This window comes from Prunus persica, chromosome G6 (genome assembly GCF_000346465.2).
Source record: "Prunus persica cultivar Lovell chromosome G6, Prunus_persica_NCBIv2, whole genome shotgun sequence".
NCBI classification, from domain to species: Eukaryota; Viridiplantae; Streptophyta; class Magnoliopsida; order Rosales; family Rosaceae; genus Prunus; species Prunus persica.
This window is the reverse complement of record NC_034014.1, coordinates 13280352-13296561: the sequence shown is the minus strand read 5'-3', so window position 1 is coordinate 13296561 and position 16210 is coordinate 13280352. Positions and strand designations below refer to the sequence as shown.

The window sequence follows — 16210 nt, the reverse complement described above, 5'->3', positions numbered from 1 at the left end:
ACATTCATAACCTAATTTCCACAAAAATGAAAACTCATAACCTAATTTACACAAAATTTAATAAAAGATGAAATATATAAAGAAAGAGAAGATGAAGACAGGAGAATAGAGAAGAGGCATATTGGAGAGAGAGAGAGAGAGAGAGAGTGGATAACTGGAGAAGAGTGAAGAGAACAACTTGTGGAGAAGAATCCTAGGGAGAAGAAGATGAAAATAGGATTTTTCACGTGATTCTTTTTCCCTGACCATATAATTAAGCGTGTATTATCTAAGCCGGGGTGTGTAGGTTGTATTATCGAAATTACACTAGTATTGACATTAACTACCTTTTACAAATATTTAAGAGTAATTTGACATTTTTTGCCGCTGCAAAAGTTTCATCATCATTTCCACCTCCTAACCTTCCAGAGATTGCATTTGCAGGTGTTTTTAGTTTCTTTTATTTCATCGATGCAATCCGATTGAATTTTTTTTTAAATCCCTTTTTGAGTACTTTACTTTTGATGTGATTTATGAGTTCATAATATTGAGTGTGTTAAGTTCTCCATTACTGTGGCGAAATAACATATTTCATGTTCTAGAAAAGTGTAAATGCTTTTATCCTAGGAGCTAGAAGAGTTATAGTCAGTGGTTTCATCGCAACTTTATTTTGATAAGCATGTGATTACCTCAGTTTTTATAGTTGGGTTAACATTTTTCCCCAGGAGTAAATTACGACGAACCTTTTCCTCTCACTTTCAGGGAGAACTAGTTTGTATGCCTATGTTTGTTAATTACTTATGGATGTGATGCAGATCTATTGCTTCAGACGGGTTCAGAAAGTTTACTTTTACTTCTTATATGTGCAAGTGTTTATTTTGTTCTCTGTGACTGTATCATTACTCTTTGAGATCCTTGCTCTATCATATATTAAAGGTGCGGATTGTTTCTTTAGTTCTAGTTTACTTTCTTAGTTGTAAATTTATGTTTCATTATTGTCTTGCCTTTTGTTTTTTCTTTTCCTTGTCTCTATGCCGCTTATCCATAGTTACTTTGTTTTCTTGTCTCTATGCCGCTTATCCATAGTTACCTTGTTTTCTTGCATGCACTAGCCTATTTTGTATTGGACATTACCTTGATTTTCTGGAAAATCTCAAGCCTCTTAGAACATAATCATCAACGAAGATATGATTCTGGCAAGTTCTATTACGAGACCTCTTACATGTATTTGACTAGTTCACCTTTTTCCTGCCGATCACTTTTTTAGATGTTTGTTGAGGTTTGTGGAATCTGAACTGTAATCCTCTCTAATGGAAACCCTTCCTATAATTTGGCCTTGGAGAAAGGTCTTCTGGAGTTGCACTGTGGGTAGTTTGTTGCTTTGCCAAACCTTACCTCCTTATGGAGTTGTTGAATGCCAATTAGGAAAAAAGGAATCTTCTATATTTTACAACATGATATGATGAAAAGGTAGTTGTCTTCCTTTATACTGTACTATTGAATACTGCGATGAACTAATGTTAGAATATATATATATATATATATATGTTGATAGATGAACATCTATGCACTGTTCAGATTAGAGAAACATCTATGTACTGCATTTGAGTTGTGGCAAGTTTGGTTTGTTTTGTAAGTCACTTGTATACCTATTATTTTCTTTTGTGCTTATATATAATGTCTTTATTGCAATATGATGGCAAAGAAAAATACTGGCTTCACCACAACTGAAAATGTTGCAAGTGGATCCCGAAAATTGTCAGCATTGTGGAATGCTTAAACTATAGCCATCTTCATTAACCTTTGTATCAAGGAGGTGGATCTAGGCAATCGTCCCGGTACTCACTTTAATAAAGTTGGATGGGTAAGGTTGGTTACAAATATTAGTAAAGAGATAGGAAGACCATATGAAAAATTACAATTAAAAAACAAGTGGGATTTACTAAAAAATTTGTGGAAATTATGGAAAGCACAAGATCTCTTTCAACATTCTGGTGCGACCGTGAGTAGATATTTTAGTATCTTACTTGTGTCTTTGGATGTAATTAAAGCATTGGAAAATGCTTTTAACAACACTCCAATGGAAATCCTACAAGATTCTAGACATATGCTTCATTTCAAGGTAACTATCACATAGCCGCACTCTGATCCCCTTTCTCTTTGCTTACAACCAACCGCGAGGAACCTAAGGGGGGGAGATGGCCACTGCCCCTCCTCCCCTCCACCTATCTTCCCCTTCCTATCCTTATCTCCCTTTCTTTTTTCCCCATATTTTCCTTTCCTCTTATCCCTTCTTCTCCTTCTCTTCCCCTCCCCAGATAGTATAGATCTGTTTGGATCTAGGTATGTTTCTCTTTTCTTTCTTTTTTTTGGTTGTTTTTGCAGTGTTCCAGGCGCCTGGTGTTGTCTTTGTCTCAGCGGCGGCGACTGACGCTAGATTGTGTCTTTCCTTGGGAGAGTTGTGATACCTGGTGGCTGATATTTTGTCTCTGTTTTAAAGGTGGCGGCAGCAGCGACGATGATGGTAGTTGTTGGGATATTATGCTCTTCTTTACTCTACGCCAACCAAAGAACTATGCTTGGTCATATGAGGTTTTCATTGTCAGGTTCTGAGTTGAAGTGGAGTGCTTTTCATGGGTCTTTTTATTGTTGTTTCCGTGTTCATCCTCCATGTTCTCTCCTGGTTTCTCATATGGTATGACTTACAGTTTGTATAGGTGTCAAATGACTATGACTTTGCTCATAGAAGGCTTCTTTTGACAATTAGGATGTTCTGCGGTCCTCTCCTGTGGGTTTACTATTTGGGGTTTCTACGATCCTCTCACGTGGGTCTACTGTGTTGGTCTCTAGTTGCGGTTCTCGTCGGAGGTTTTTGTGTTAGGTTTTGTTTTTGACTTGTTCTTTTATTGTAATGGTCCAAAGCGACCTGAATTGGACTCTCATGTTAGTCCATGACATGTGTGGTACTATTTCCTCCCTTGGGATTTGTCCCATGAGGTTGTCCTATGAAGGTTTTAACGAGGCCACTGTATCATGTCGCTCTTTATACGTTTGTGGTTTTATGAATGAATTTCTCCTTCTCAAAAAAAAAGAAAAAAGAAAAAAAAAAAAGAGGTAACTATTCCATTTACTACTCTTAAATATTTGTCTATGTTTTATTATGTTATAATTAATATTATGCTTGTCTTTTTATCGTATCTCCTTCTAATCAAATACCATTTATTGGTAGAAATGGAATATCTACTCAAAATGTGATGGCTACATAAAATTTTGACATGCAATTTATATTTGCATGTGCCTGATGGGAAGGCACGGCCCATGACACAAGGATATTTCTATCGGCTTTGCGTGATCAAACTTTGAATCTTCCTAAACCTCCAAATGGTACTTCTTAGGGCCTAAATTCTACATGCCCAGCCCAAAACTATTGGCCCACAATGATAAACAATTCCAGGCTCCATGTTTGAAGAAATTAATTTTCAGCCTCAAATTGAAGAGGCCTATGCCATTTTTAAACAACCACCAAAGTTTACCTTGTGTTTGGGCCAAAACTCTGCACGCTAGCCCATTTTTGTCAAGAGACCCATGAACAAAACATTTGGGCTTTTTTTTACAGGGATTAGGAGTCAAAAACCAAAATGCTAAAATAAGTCCAGACCCTTTTAGCATATTGTGAATTTAGCCATATTCTAAATAAACATCATTAAACCATTTTGTCAGAAAACTCACTCTAACCAAGGAGGAAGCAAGTTAGCAATAACTTTCTAAAAAGGTTTCTCTCAAGAAATCCCCACGTGACTTTCTGACCTTGGAAAAAGTCAAAACTTTCAACTAATACAGGGGAGGTGATGGGAGTTAATGAAAACAGGTATTTTACGAAGACTTCTCCATTTTTTGCGCCAAAAAAGAAGATCAAAATCCCTTTCTATATACGGAGAAATTCTGCGCCAAAGCAGGTGTCATTTCCAAGAGATAAGCATACTACATTTTTTGAGAGATAAGTAGGGAGCAAGGGAGTTATTCATCAGGAAAAGCAAGCTGACCATCATGACAGATTGCATTCTTACAAAGGGCGGTTAGAGAAAAAGAAGGAATTAGTTTTTCTTTCAGGAAAAGCAGGGAAAAGACCACCATAGGAACAGACTGCTGATGGCTTTTCTCTGCCAGAATAGATAACTTTCCCATTTTTTTTGGCATTTAAAAAGAAAGATCTTTTGAAAAGATTTGCAGCCCATTATTCAAAAATTAAAAACCCCACTCCAGCATTTTCTATAAAATAAGTGAGAGTGTGAATAGATGAAGGACATCCAAAAAAATTAATCAAGACAAAAACTCTCAAAGTCATAACTAACAAACTCAAAATGATCAATTGATCTCAAAAGCCTTCAAACACTAGAGCGACCAAAGCTCATTGAGCCAAAGAAACAAGTCAGCTAGAATTCGAAACTCTGATTTCAGTTCAGTTCAGAGAAACAGTTTTACAAAGCGAGATTCCTTTCGTTACAAATTTGGTTCAGCACAAGCCAAGTCAAGTAGAGTCTGGGTTTTTAGAAATATGAAAACCTCAACAAATTTATAGAAAGCCTTGGTCAAGCAGAATAGGCACCATAGCGCAGCTTCAGCTCAGTGACCATCAATCCAGCCACTTCTATCATCGTCAGACTTGAGAGGCCTCAATTCTGCCCGTTCAGCAAGCCTTCCATGGCTCCTAATAAATTGAAGCTCTGCCAAACTCAAACGTTGGTATCGATTTCCAGCTAAAACTCATCAGTTGAAGGTGTTGATGATTCAATCTAGCATAGACACATCCAATCCAGCCCGGATCAGAAGCAGCTACCCAGGCAGAAATTGAAGCCCAACGCTCTGTTGTCTTTTCTGGAATTGGCTTTTTTCTCTTTCTGAGTTTTGTAATAGGCAGTTCTGCCTAAACAGTTTACTTTCTCTTCATATATTCTGGCCAAAACTACCAGTTTTGTACTGTGAAAATTGTGAAAGTCCTCACCAGTCTGATGCAGGAAAAGAACTTACTTGAGATATATTCCTTACCCAAATTCACAGTCGCTTGTTCAGAATCAGTAACTTAGGGCACAAGTTATTTATTTTTAAGAAGTCTACTAGGGTTTTTATTTCTAGCAGTGACATGCTCATACACAAAAGAGAGTTGGATTGTTGACCAATCAGTGGTTTTTAAGTCAATAGGGAACTTCATCCTACCTTCACAAGATTAAAATCAAAACAGGTGAACAGTACTATTTCTATCTAAAGAAAAAAATTCATATAATTTATATTTAAGTTTTTTACATTGTGCATAATCAATTATATTTCTTTTTTAGGAAAATATTATCTAGTAGATGTGGGATACCCACAAATGAGAGGCTACTTAGGACCATATAAAGATGAAAGATATCATCTTCCTGATTTTCGTAGGGGTGTTCAATCGACGGGTCATAAAGAGGTATTTAATCATGCAAACTCTTCCCTAAGAAGTGTTATTGAATGCACTTTTAGAGTATGGAAAAAGATATGGAGTATTTTACGAGACATGCCTAGTTATCCTTTTGCAAAACAAGTAAAAATAGTTATTGCAACCATGTCACTTTATAACTATATAAGAATATATGCCAAACGTCATTGTCATTTTGATGAAAGTTAAGATGACCCAAATGGTATTCAAGGTGAGGAGATTGAGATAGAGGTTGATGCACAACAAGAAGATGGTCTTGTAACACAAGAAATGGAGGCATTGAGAAATCATGTAGCCGCAAGTTTAATGAGTTCATTTGCTTAGAAATGTATATGATTGCTTGTTTATGACTAACTTAATTTTTGTTATGACCATATTATTGTCAATATATTTATTTTTAATGGATCAATATATTTATTTTATAATTAAAATAAATTTTAGGGTATGATGGAAACATATTTAATATGAAAAAAAAAAGATAAAAGATAAAGATAAAATGAAAGTGCTTTTCCTTTAATCAAACACTTGAACAGAAAAACTATTTGAACATAATGCCCTTTTTGTTCATTATACACAGCTCACAACACTTTCATACAAAAAATTTACCGAACACTTAGAAACTAATCATTGTACAAACATCACTTATAACAAAAGTTTACCAAACGCCAAACTGCTTTCTCTCACTGCTGATTTCTCTCATAGCAAATATGACAACGATTATTTTCACAACACAGAATGTCAAACTAGTAGTTTGCTATAATGGCTTTCTAACTATTTTAGCTAGAATTTGACTAAAATTTGGAGACTCTCCTAGAGATGCTCTAAAAACCAATTAAAAAAGGACAACTAGCTAGTTTTTATTTTTTTTGTTCAAATCAGCTCTATGTAGGTATTTGTATAATATGTCATTCAAAAATGAGCTTTTTACTTTTGACTAAAAACCTAAAAAATAATAATAACATGAGCTATTTCACTAATAAGCAACCAATCAATAAGGGTGTTTTGATGTTTCCCATAAAATATTTGGTCACTTGGTTTTTTTTTTATGTGATACAGGATGCAAAAAAGGCTGAAATATGGTCACTTGGCTTTTAATTTTTAATTTTTGTTTTTGAAATATTTCCTCTGCTTTCAACATTACAAAACCAATGCACAAATTCCGTTACCTTCAACAACTACAATTAAAATCCACGAATGCTTTAGTTTAGCTAGAAACAAATCAAACAACTAGAAGGCAAATGAAAATCCCAATTAAGGCAAGAAAATTTAATCTTACAACTTCAAACTCTCCATTTTCTTCCCTAAAATGTTACACCTCATCAAACTTCCAATGGTATTGCAAACCATCTTAGCATCTTCCCACCTATTACCATCTGCCAACTTCTTGTACAAGTAACTCTCAAATGTCATGCGTTGCACATACTCATCCCCACACAACTCCACCAATGCTTCTCTAGCCGCATCACTACCATAAAACACCTTTTGCAACAAATCCAAAAACCTAAATGTTGTAATGTACTTGGCATCCCACTCTTTCAAATACTCCCTCCTCAAATCCTCTTCGTTGATCATCCTTTGCCCTCCTTCAGATGCCTTTACAATCGCTTGGCCGCACAATCTCCCAGATTTTGCAGCAAAATAAATCCCCTCGCCTGAACATTTCGTCACGTACCCAGCTGCATCCCCCACAAGCGCAACGCGTCCTCTGACACGAGTTGGTCGGGGATGCTCGGGTATCGGGTGGGCCTCCACTTTGATGACTTTCCCACCGCTGATCTTAGAATTGGCCCGAGCCCTAATTGCCCTTTGGAACACCTTAATATCCTGCTTGGAGCACACCGTACCAGTCCCCACTGCCACGTGGTCGCACTTGGGGAAAACCCAGGCGTAAAAATCGGGCGACACGTCGTTTCCCACGTACATCTCGGCGAGATCTTCATAGTACTCCATTTTGTCGTCCGTGAGCTTAATCCTCTCCTGAAACGCAATGGCGCATGCGTAGCCGCCGGCCTTGATCGACTTGGCGACTCGGCTGTTGGCGCCGTCCGCGCCGATCACGACGTCCACGGCCAGAGCCTTCTGCGAGTTGTTTGAAATGTAGCGGATGACGTACGGCGCGTCGTTCGAGGTCGGGACCTCGAGATCGGTGACGAGGGCGGAGATGAGGTCGGCGCCGCACGATTGGGCGCGGGACCGGAGGAAGGAATCCAGTACTTCGCGGCGGAGCATGGCGATGAACTCGTCGGGGCGCAGGGTTTTGCCGAAATCGACGGCGAGATTGGAGGGGGAGAAGATCCTCATGCGGGTGACGTGGCGGTCGATGAGGTGTCGCGGGATGTCGAACTCGTCGAGCATGCAGAGAGGGATGGCGCCACCGCATGGCTTGGCGGCGGAGGGGCCGCTCCGCTCGAACAGAAAGGTCTCTACGCCGCCTGCAGCCAAGGCCTCGGCCGCGGAGGATCCTGCAGGGCCCGCGCCGATCACGGCCACACGGAGTTTCCGGCCGGCTATGGGCGGGTTGGTGGTGGCGGGCTTTGAAGCTCTGATCGTGAGAGGGCGGTGCTTGGTCGGGAGGGAAGCTGCGAAGAGGCTCAAAAGCGCTTGAGTTGCTGCGGCCATTGTTGAGGGTTTTGTTTGGCAGCAAGGTGAGTGAGTTTAATTATTTTGATATTGATTTTGTGATATGCTTTTGCTTTTGAATATTATTAAATTAATCAGACAATGTGGACGTTGGGGGTTTCAAAAGTTCCAAACTTTTTACTATTTTTATATTGCAACCCACCGTGGAGCTTGGACAGAGGAATCTGGAATCTGTGAGCTTCAGAAAAATAGTTGAAATTTACATTCATCAAGCCCCAAGTATCTACTTGAACCAGAAAATAGGGAGTTCAAGTGCTAAATTCACTGAAAAAGAATAATTCAGGGAATTAAGTTCGATTAGCGTGATAGTTCACGGGTAAAACGGCAGTTTATCCATTTTAATACAGCATTCCAATTTCCACTTAGGAGTTTAGACAGAGGAATCTGGAATCGCTGAGCTTCAGGAAAATAGTTGAAATTTACATTCATGAAGTCCTAATTTCTACTTGAACCAGAAAACAGTGGAAATTATTAGAAAATTAGAGTTGCAGAGTCAGGTGGGAATTGGATGTGAGGGTGAAGCAGTGGAAAGCAATTCCTGGATGGTGGTAGGGCGGCAAATGCGGGAAAGGGGAGAGCCGGCCCAGGCAGAGTCAGCCAGCAAGGAGTTGACTGCCTTTGTTGGGTTGTACAAATCCCACCACACATGGCTTGTATCTTGTTCGCATGCCGTATCTTTTGAAAGGCATCCAATTGCTGCCCCATACATTCCCAAGCCACAGCAGGCATTCTTTACATCCTCAAATCCTGCAACCAGTAAGTTTCTTAGAATCTTATAATTCGAAGCAATTAAATTCCTTCCTTGAAAATGAAATGAAATCAGTAATGTATGGAAATTTGAAAGAGTTGTTTGTTGTGATTTGTACCGTAGTGTTCTGGGTTGTTTATGATCTTTCTAATTCCTTGGTACACATCACAGAACACAATCTGGGCATCCGGAAGCTCTGTGCGGAGCATAGCAATCTGCTCGTGCAGCATTTTGTTGTACTCCGAAACCTGCGCATTGATCTCCTCCACACAACCCCTTCCATCGTCATCTTCCTCACTGCCTTTGGAATTCGAATTGTACCGGTCCAGCAACATACGCGGTGTGCATCCCAGAGGCAATATCCCCATGCAGATCATCCTCCTCACATTCATGTCATAGAGGTTCCTTATAACATGTATCATCTGATTTGCTAAAACGTGGGAGAATTCTTGGTCACTGTAGTTGGGTTTTGCAGCGCCTGATGCTTTGCGCTGGTAGAGGTCGATGTAGTCGTCTTTGCCAAAGGAGAGGTAGAAGATGGAAGATCGGATGAAATGGAGAGCTGTTTCCTGGCTCAGCTGCAGTTGTAAGAGCTGCATTGAGTCGAAAACTTGGCGTAGTTGCTGGTTTACAGACTGGTAGCTCTGGCTGCTCGGGTTCATGATTGTTGCTTGTGCTGAACCAAAGTTGAGGCCTTTTAGTATTCCATCAATGGATCCATTTTGACTGTAGAAAGGTAGGATATTTGGCATGCCCATCTTCTCAGCTGTTGGTACAAACAAATATGTAAGTGCAAACCCTTTTTTCATTAAATTAAAATCCACACAATTGATTCTAGTTACTGCAGTGCAGAATAAACAGATGCCTTGTTAGCATTTTTCTTTTTTCTTTTTTCAAATTCCCATGATGCATGAACATATAGGTAGCAATAAGCATGTTTTAAATAAAATTCCCAGGATATATGAATGTATTGGCACACTAATATATATTCACATAATTACTTTGGTTAGCCGTAATTTACTGAAGTGGACACTGATAAATTGTGTTTATTATTCAATTAGCAGCCAGGCTCTACATATTTATATACTTTTTGGGCCAGCCCATGCTTACAAGCATCTATGCCTTTTCCTTCATCAGAAGAAAGTTGAAGCAAATTTGAGGGTTGGAAGTCGAATTTTCTTTGATGGTTTAGCGTCTACTAGTCAAATTCCCACCCAAAAAAACAGAAGAACCAAGAACGCCAACTTCAATCATACACATGCCGATTCTCAAATAATTCAAGTCCAAGAAACAAAAAAGCAAAGGCCTAACACAGAAAATGTCATAATTTAAAGGAAATTAAGTCCAAGAAACAGAGCACAATCAATTTTTTAATACAAGCGATAGTTTAAACTATAAGGGAAGGTGGGTTTCTCATACACACTACCATGGAGTCATGGGGATTTGAATTCGAACTTAGACCACTGTTATGCTGGGCTAAATCCGTTGGCAGAAACAGAGCATGCTCATAAAAACAATGAAAAAACGAGGGATTAAAAGTTACCAAGAAGATGGGGAATCAGAGTGGAATCAGAACCGTTGCATGAATACAAGGACATGGAGCTGTGAATGAGAGGGTAAAACAGTGTGTTGTCTCCACAATCAACAGAGGAATCTCCCAAGATGTAGACAGCAGGGGCATTTAGGTCATTTGAAACCTCTGGCGGCAATTTCCCATGAGCTATGACCAAAAGGGCTAGAAGATGAACAAGAAGCAACAACTTGCTTGCTTTGAAATTGAGTTTTTCTTGGGACATTGTCATCTTGCATTTGCTTTCTTGAGTTTGTGTTCATCTGCTTTTGCTTTCTTGAATTGAATTGAAATGCGCTTGAGTTGTGTTGAGGAAATGGGTTTTAAAAGTGTGTTTGTGCAAATAAAGGACATGCTTAGTGTGGGTTAGGCAATAGGCATAAAAATCATGTCTGGGGAAGTTTGGGTGTCACTTGGTAGTAAGCTCCCAATGTTTTTATAGAAACACTATATTTCCTTTTTTCTTTTTTGTTTGGCAAATTTAGGGAGTTTTTCTTTCTCTGACTTATTCCCTTTTCTTTTTCTTTCATTGTTTGTATCCCTTTACTGGCCTCTCAAAACAAAATTAAATAAGATCAATCCTAACTATAATTTCTTCGGTGTGACTGTCACATCGTTACGTAGTGTTACTATTCACTATGGTAAAGCATCTTTGTCTATTTGTAATAAACCCTAATATTATACTTGAAGGATTTTTCTTGAAGGTGTGAAGTTTTTTTTTTTTTTTTTTGGGGGGTGGGGGGGGTTGAAAAGCTAAAGGCCCATTTGATAACCATTTTAATTTTAATTTTTAGTTTTTAGGTTTTCATTTTTTGTGTAAGAGTATAGAGGAAAATAAGAGTGATAATGAGAGTGAGGATTCGATTGAGAGAGGGGATCAGATGGGAGGATGGGAGAGAGGAGTAACAAAAGTGAAAACAATTTCAAATATATTTCCGTTTTTAGTTTTTGTTTTCACTTTTGTTATTTCTCCCTCCCATCTTCCCTTTCAATATCATCTTCACTCTCATTCTCATTTCTATTCTCCTTCTTTTCCCTCTATACTCTGGCACAAAAAATAAAAACTAAAACTAAAATTGAAATAGTTATCAAATGAGTAATTTGGACTTATACGTGAAAAACTTGATCCACGCAATTTGGAGTGGATCAGACAAGCTAATTTACCTGTTGTAAGTTAAATTTATACTATGCTCCTATTTTTATGTGTTGTTGTTATTTTGTGCTTTATTTTCCTATGAAAGAGAAACAATTCTATTGTGAGGAATACTGGAAGCACACACAACTACACCCCCTCTTTTTTCCCCTGTTTTAAATAGTTTTTCAAAATAATTTGGGGTTTTTGGATCTAGGTCTAAAATGATTAGTTGTCATTAGGCTAAGTTCTCACTGTTTTGATTTTAGATGCAGATCCTTTGACTTTTATTACTTTTTTTGTTGTGTCGATTTTACCCTTTGAGGTAAATAAGGAAACACGTTGGAAATCCAAATTTAATGCTAATATTATTTCATTGTAATTGAATTTCAGAACTTAAAATTTGAATTCTTTCCTTGTGAATATTTACCTAATATATGGATAAAGTAAAGATCCACATATTATACTAATCGATGAGGCAAGCACCCACATGAAATTATGTACCTATACATTAGGTAAACACCCAAATATAGAAAATACAATATGTTTAATAATTATCAAGTTGATTCATGGTGTTTCAGCATAGCAACAAATAAAAAACTTGAGAAAAACAAGATGAACAAGAGAATTATTGATGACGTTTTTATGTAACTATGAGCTAATGTGCTTTATATTAATATATGTATATATATGGGTTGAATTTTCTAATGTACCTGGTTACTAGGTAAATATAAGATTATGTACCTAATTACTAGGTAAATATGAGATTATTTACATAACTTACTAGATAAATATAGGATTGTACCTGATTAGTGGGGGAAGTATGAGATAATATATAATCTACCTAACATATAGGTATTTTGTTATTTTCAATATACTTTTTCTTAGGTTTCTTCAATTTACCTAATAAAGAGGTAGTAAACAATAAGAAAGAAAGCCAACGATTTTTTTGGGTTAAAAGAAGAAAAAAAAGACAACGTTAATATACAAAATCATGGATGCAATTAATAGAATTCATGGATGCAATTAAAAGAAGAAGAAGAAAAAAAAAAAAAAAGGGCAACGTAATTAATATACCAAAATCATTATGGTCATAAGCACTTAATTTGTTAATTAATTATGGTCATAAACAATTCTTTCCTGTAATTATCACATAAACTATAGTTATTCAATTCAAGACATATGGGGTAACATTAGAATAAAAAATAATTTATAATAAAAATAAAAAGATTACGTTATAAAATATTAAAAAAAGAATATAATCTTATGTGGTACTAAAGTCAAAAAAGTTGTATGAAAGTCACAAACTATGAGAATTAAGGGAGACTTTGGAAAAGCCCAAAGGAGAGAGAAAAATTTTAAAAGAAGCCGAAATGGACAAAATTGCCCTTATTTATTTTTTGATTTCCTAAGGAATTCTTTACATTTGCATGTCTTTGGTTTGAAAGTTGAGAGGTTTTTCTGTCTTTTTTGAAAAAGCTTTGGCTTTTTCCAAAAGTGAAAGTTTTTTTATGAGTAAAACCTAAATTTACTGAGAATAATTAATAGTGCTTCTAGGGATGGAGAAGCACCTATACGAAGCTCCTGTAGGAAATGGCCACATTGAATATATAGGAAACACTTGGCTTTCAATGGAATTTTTTATCTTCATCTCGTAAAAAGACAATGAATTGATACTGTGCATTGCAAGGATAACAGTTGCTGTTGGAGTGGATGGAATTTTCATGGAGGTAAAGTAATCTGCTGATGCAAGCTTTTATGTTTCATCTTTTCTTAGGATTAAGATTCTTAATTTTGGGGTTTACCAGATAACAAATTAGTTGAAGTTAACTAATTACAATTACCAGTAGTGCACGAAATAATTTTAACAATAATGCTACGTGGATAACTGTTCACCCGTTTTGTTTTTTCTTCCTGTGATGGAAGGGCAAAGTTCTCAATTGCCTTGAAAACCATTGACTGGTCAACAAGCCAACTTTTTTTGGTGTGCGAGTGTGCCACTGCTAGCAATAAAAAATCATAACAGACTTCTTTGAAACAGATAACTTGTGCCCCAAGTTATTGATTTCTAAACAAGCGATTGTGAATTTGGGTGAGGAATATCTCCTAAGTAAGTTCTTTTCCTGCCTCAGACTAGTGAGGACTTCATAATTTATCACAGTATAGAATTGGTAATTCTTGCCAGAATAGATGATAATAAAGTGGACTGTTTTAGGCAGAACTCCCTTTTACAAAATTAAAAAAGGCAGAAATCAACTCTAAAAAGACAAACGATGGCTGGAATCCCATTTCTGCCTAGGTAGAAACTTCTGATCTGAGCTGGACTGAGTATGCCTGTGCTGGATTGAGCGGTTAACAACTTCAACTGCTTAGCTTCAGTTGTAAATTGATATCAAAGTTCAATTTTGGCAGAGCTTTAATCTACTTCAAGCATTGGGAGGCTCTTGAGCGGGCAGAACTGCGGCTTCTTCAGTCTGAAGGAGCAGAAGTGGCTGAATTTGAGAACTTAATAAGCTAGAACTACACTGTAAAATTTGTTGAGGTTTTCATATTTGTGAAAACTCAAACTCGGCTTCTCTTGGCTTTTGCTGAACCAAATTTGTAACAAGAGAAGTCTCGCTTTGAATGACTTGTTTCTCTAAGTCTGAACTTTGGAAGTCCTGATCTATAGCTGGCTTTTTTTTCTGGCTCAGATGAGCTTTTGGTTGCTCCAGTTTGTTTGAAGGTGCTCAGTGATCAAGTGATTATTTTGAATTTTTTGCCTTTGGTTGATTTTTTGATTGTTTGATTGATTGTTCTTTTTGTGTGTGTGTGTGTGTGTGTGTGTGTGTGTGTTTTGCTTTGTTCACCTTCTCTTTATTTTTATAAGAAATGTTCTAGAGTAGGGTTTCTTTCTTTTAATAATGGGCGGCAAAATTCTCAAAAAATCTTTCATTTTTAAATACAAAGAAGAAGGGGTTTTTATCAATTCTGGCAGATAGGCTCTCAATAGTCAGTTCTTTTTAAGACCAATCACTTCTCTGTTTTTTGGAAGAGAACCTAACCCCTCTTTAATTCTAACTGCCCCTTGTGAGAGCTCAAAACTGTGATGTTTAGTTTGATTTCCCAGTTTGAACAACTCTATGTCCTTCTGCTTATCTCTTTTTGAGAACATAGCCTACTTATCTCTTGGAATGATTGCCCTCTTTGGAGTAGAAACATTATTTCCAAATATATAAAAGGGATTTGATCTTTCTAATAGCAGAGTTTCAGAGAAGTTTTCTCTTAGTTGCCAGCCACTGACCTGCTTTTATTTAATTCCCAATCAACTCTGTGATAGTTGAAATTGTTGACTTTTCAAAGTCAGAGAACAACACGTGGGCTTATTCCTCTCTTGGGTCTTTTCCTTTTTTAATCATTCCAAGCCCAGTTTCGAGTTTGGGCCATGGGCTGATCTTTCTTTTCTTCTCTCTTTTTTGAAGCTCAAGTCCGTGTTGTCGTTGGTTTTGACAAATCATGGGCTGGGCTTTGTTGGATTTTGGGCTCTGTTTTCTTGTTTATTTTGCGAAGCCCAAACTGCTTGGTCCCTGTGTCTTTATTCTGAGCTTTTTCCGCGGTGGGCTGAGCTTGTCAAATTAGGCCCAAACAATAACTTTTGAATATCAACACATATAGCACATAACATGGCAATACATTTTATTTGCCACATCATATTTTAATTTCTTTTAGGGCTTTTGTCTTTCACATGAAAGGGAGTCAATATCCAGTCATGATTGACGGACCACCAAACTCCACAGCCACAAGTCAGCTGCCCACCATACCATCACCACCACAGTGGAGCCGCGGTGATACCCAAATGCCTTCTTAGCATTTGAACTTTAGATCCAACTAATAACTTTAATGATTGTTATGAATAGTTACTGACTTTTAGAAGGTCTTCCACGTTTGGATTTGGTCTCGTATAATAATTTATTGACTTAAGTGCTACAGTGCCCCTTGAAATTTTAGTTAATTTCCACTAAATCCCCTTTAAAGTTAAAGTGATCCATTTTGCTCTTTTAACCGATGTTTTGTGTTTCACTTTGCTTCTCATCGTCAAGTTCATCAAAAATTCCATTAAAAATGCTGACATGGCACTAATAAGACCCACTATTTTACTAAACTAAATGGCATGTGTGAAGAAAAAAAATTAAAAATTAAAAATTATCTTTAAAAAAATTTAATTTAACTATTAAAATAAAAATAATACTTTAAAACCAAAAAATCCCAAATTCCCCTCCTCCAATTCCATTATCCCTTCCCAGTCGCCATCACCACCACTACAACCAACCCCGACTGCTCCTCCCTCTTCCTCTCTCGCAGACCCAAAACCCCGCCCCTCTGTTCCAAAGAAAAGAGGAATTGGGGTGGATCCTCGCTGGAGGTCGACGAAACGGACGGGTAGAATTGCTATCAGGTAAAGTTGTCGCAGTTAAGAGGCTTAATTTGTCAGTCTCTAACGACATTCCAGCAATCAATCTCCAAAGTTAAGCCTCTTAACTGCGACAACTTGACCTGATAGCAACTCTGCCTTGTATACTCTTCCAAATCCTCCTTTTCCAATACAGTATTTCTCATGAAAATCAAATCATCTATGGCCTTTACAAAATCCCTGCAAAATAATCAAATGTTAAAACCTAATCCCTTCAAGATCTGTTG

At 37.3% G+C, this 16210-nt stretch overlaps 2 protein-coding genes across 2 annotated transcripts; both read right to left on the bottom strand.

Moving 5' to 3' along the window:
- Positions 6672-8272, bottom strand: LOC18772334 (geranylgeranyl diphosphate reductase, chloroplastic). The gene has a single exon (XM_007207552.2). The coding sequence runs from the start codon at positions 8060-8062 to the stop codon at positions 6716-6718; it is 1347 nt and encodes a 448-aa protein (XP_007207614.1). The 5' UTR covers positions 8063-8272; the 3' UTR covers positions 6672-6715.
- On the bottom strand, positions 8344-10658 carry LOC18772000 (GDSL esterase/lipase At1g71250). The gene is made up of 3 exons (XM_020567158.1): positions 10375-10658; positions 8950-9597; positions 8344-8830 (listed from the first exon to the last, which is right to left on the bottom strand). Exons 1-3 carry the CDS (start codon positions 10631-10633, stop codon positions 8577-8579), a joined length of 1161 nt encoding a protein of 386 aa, XP_020422747.1. The 5' UTR covers positions 10634-10658; the 3' UTR covers positions 8344-8576.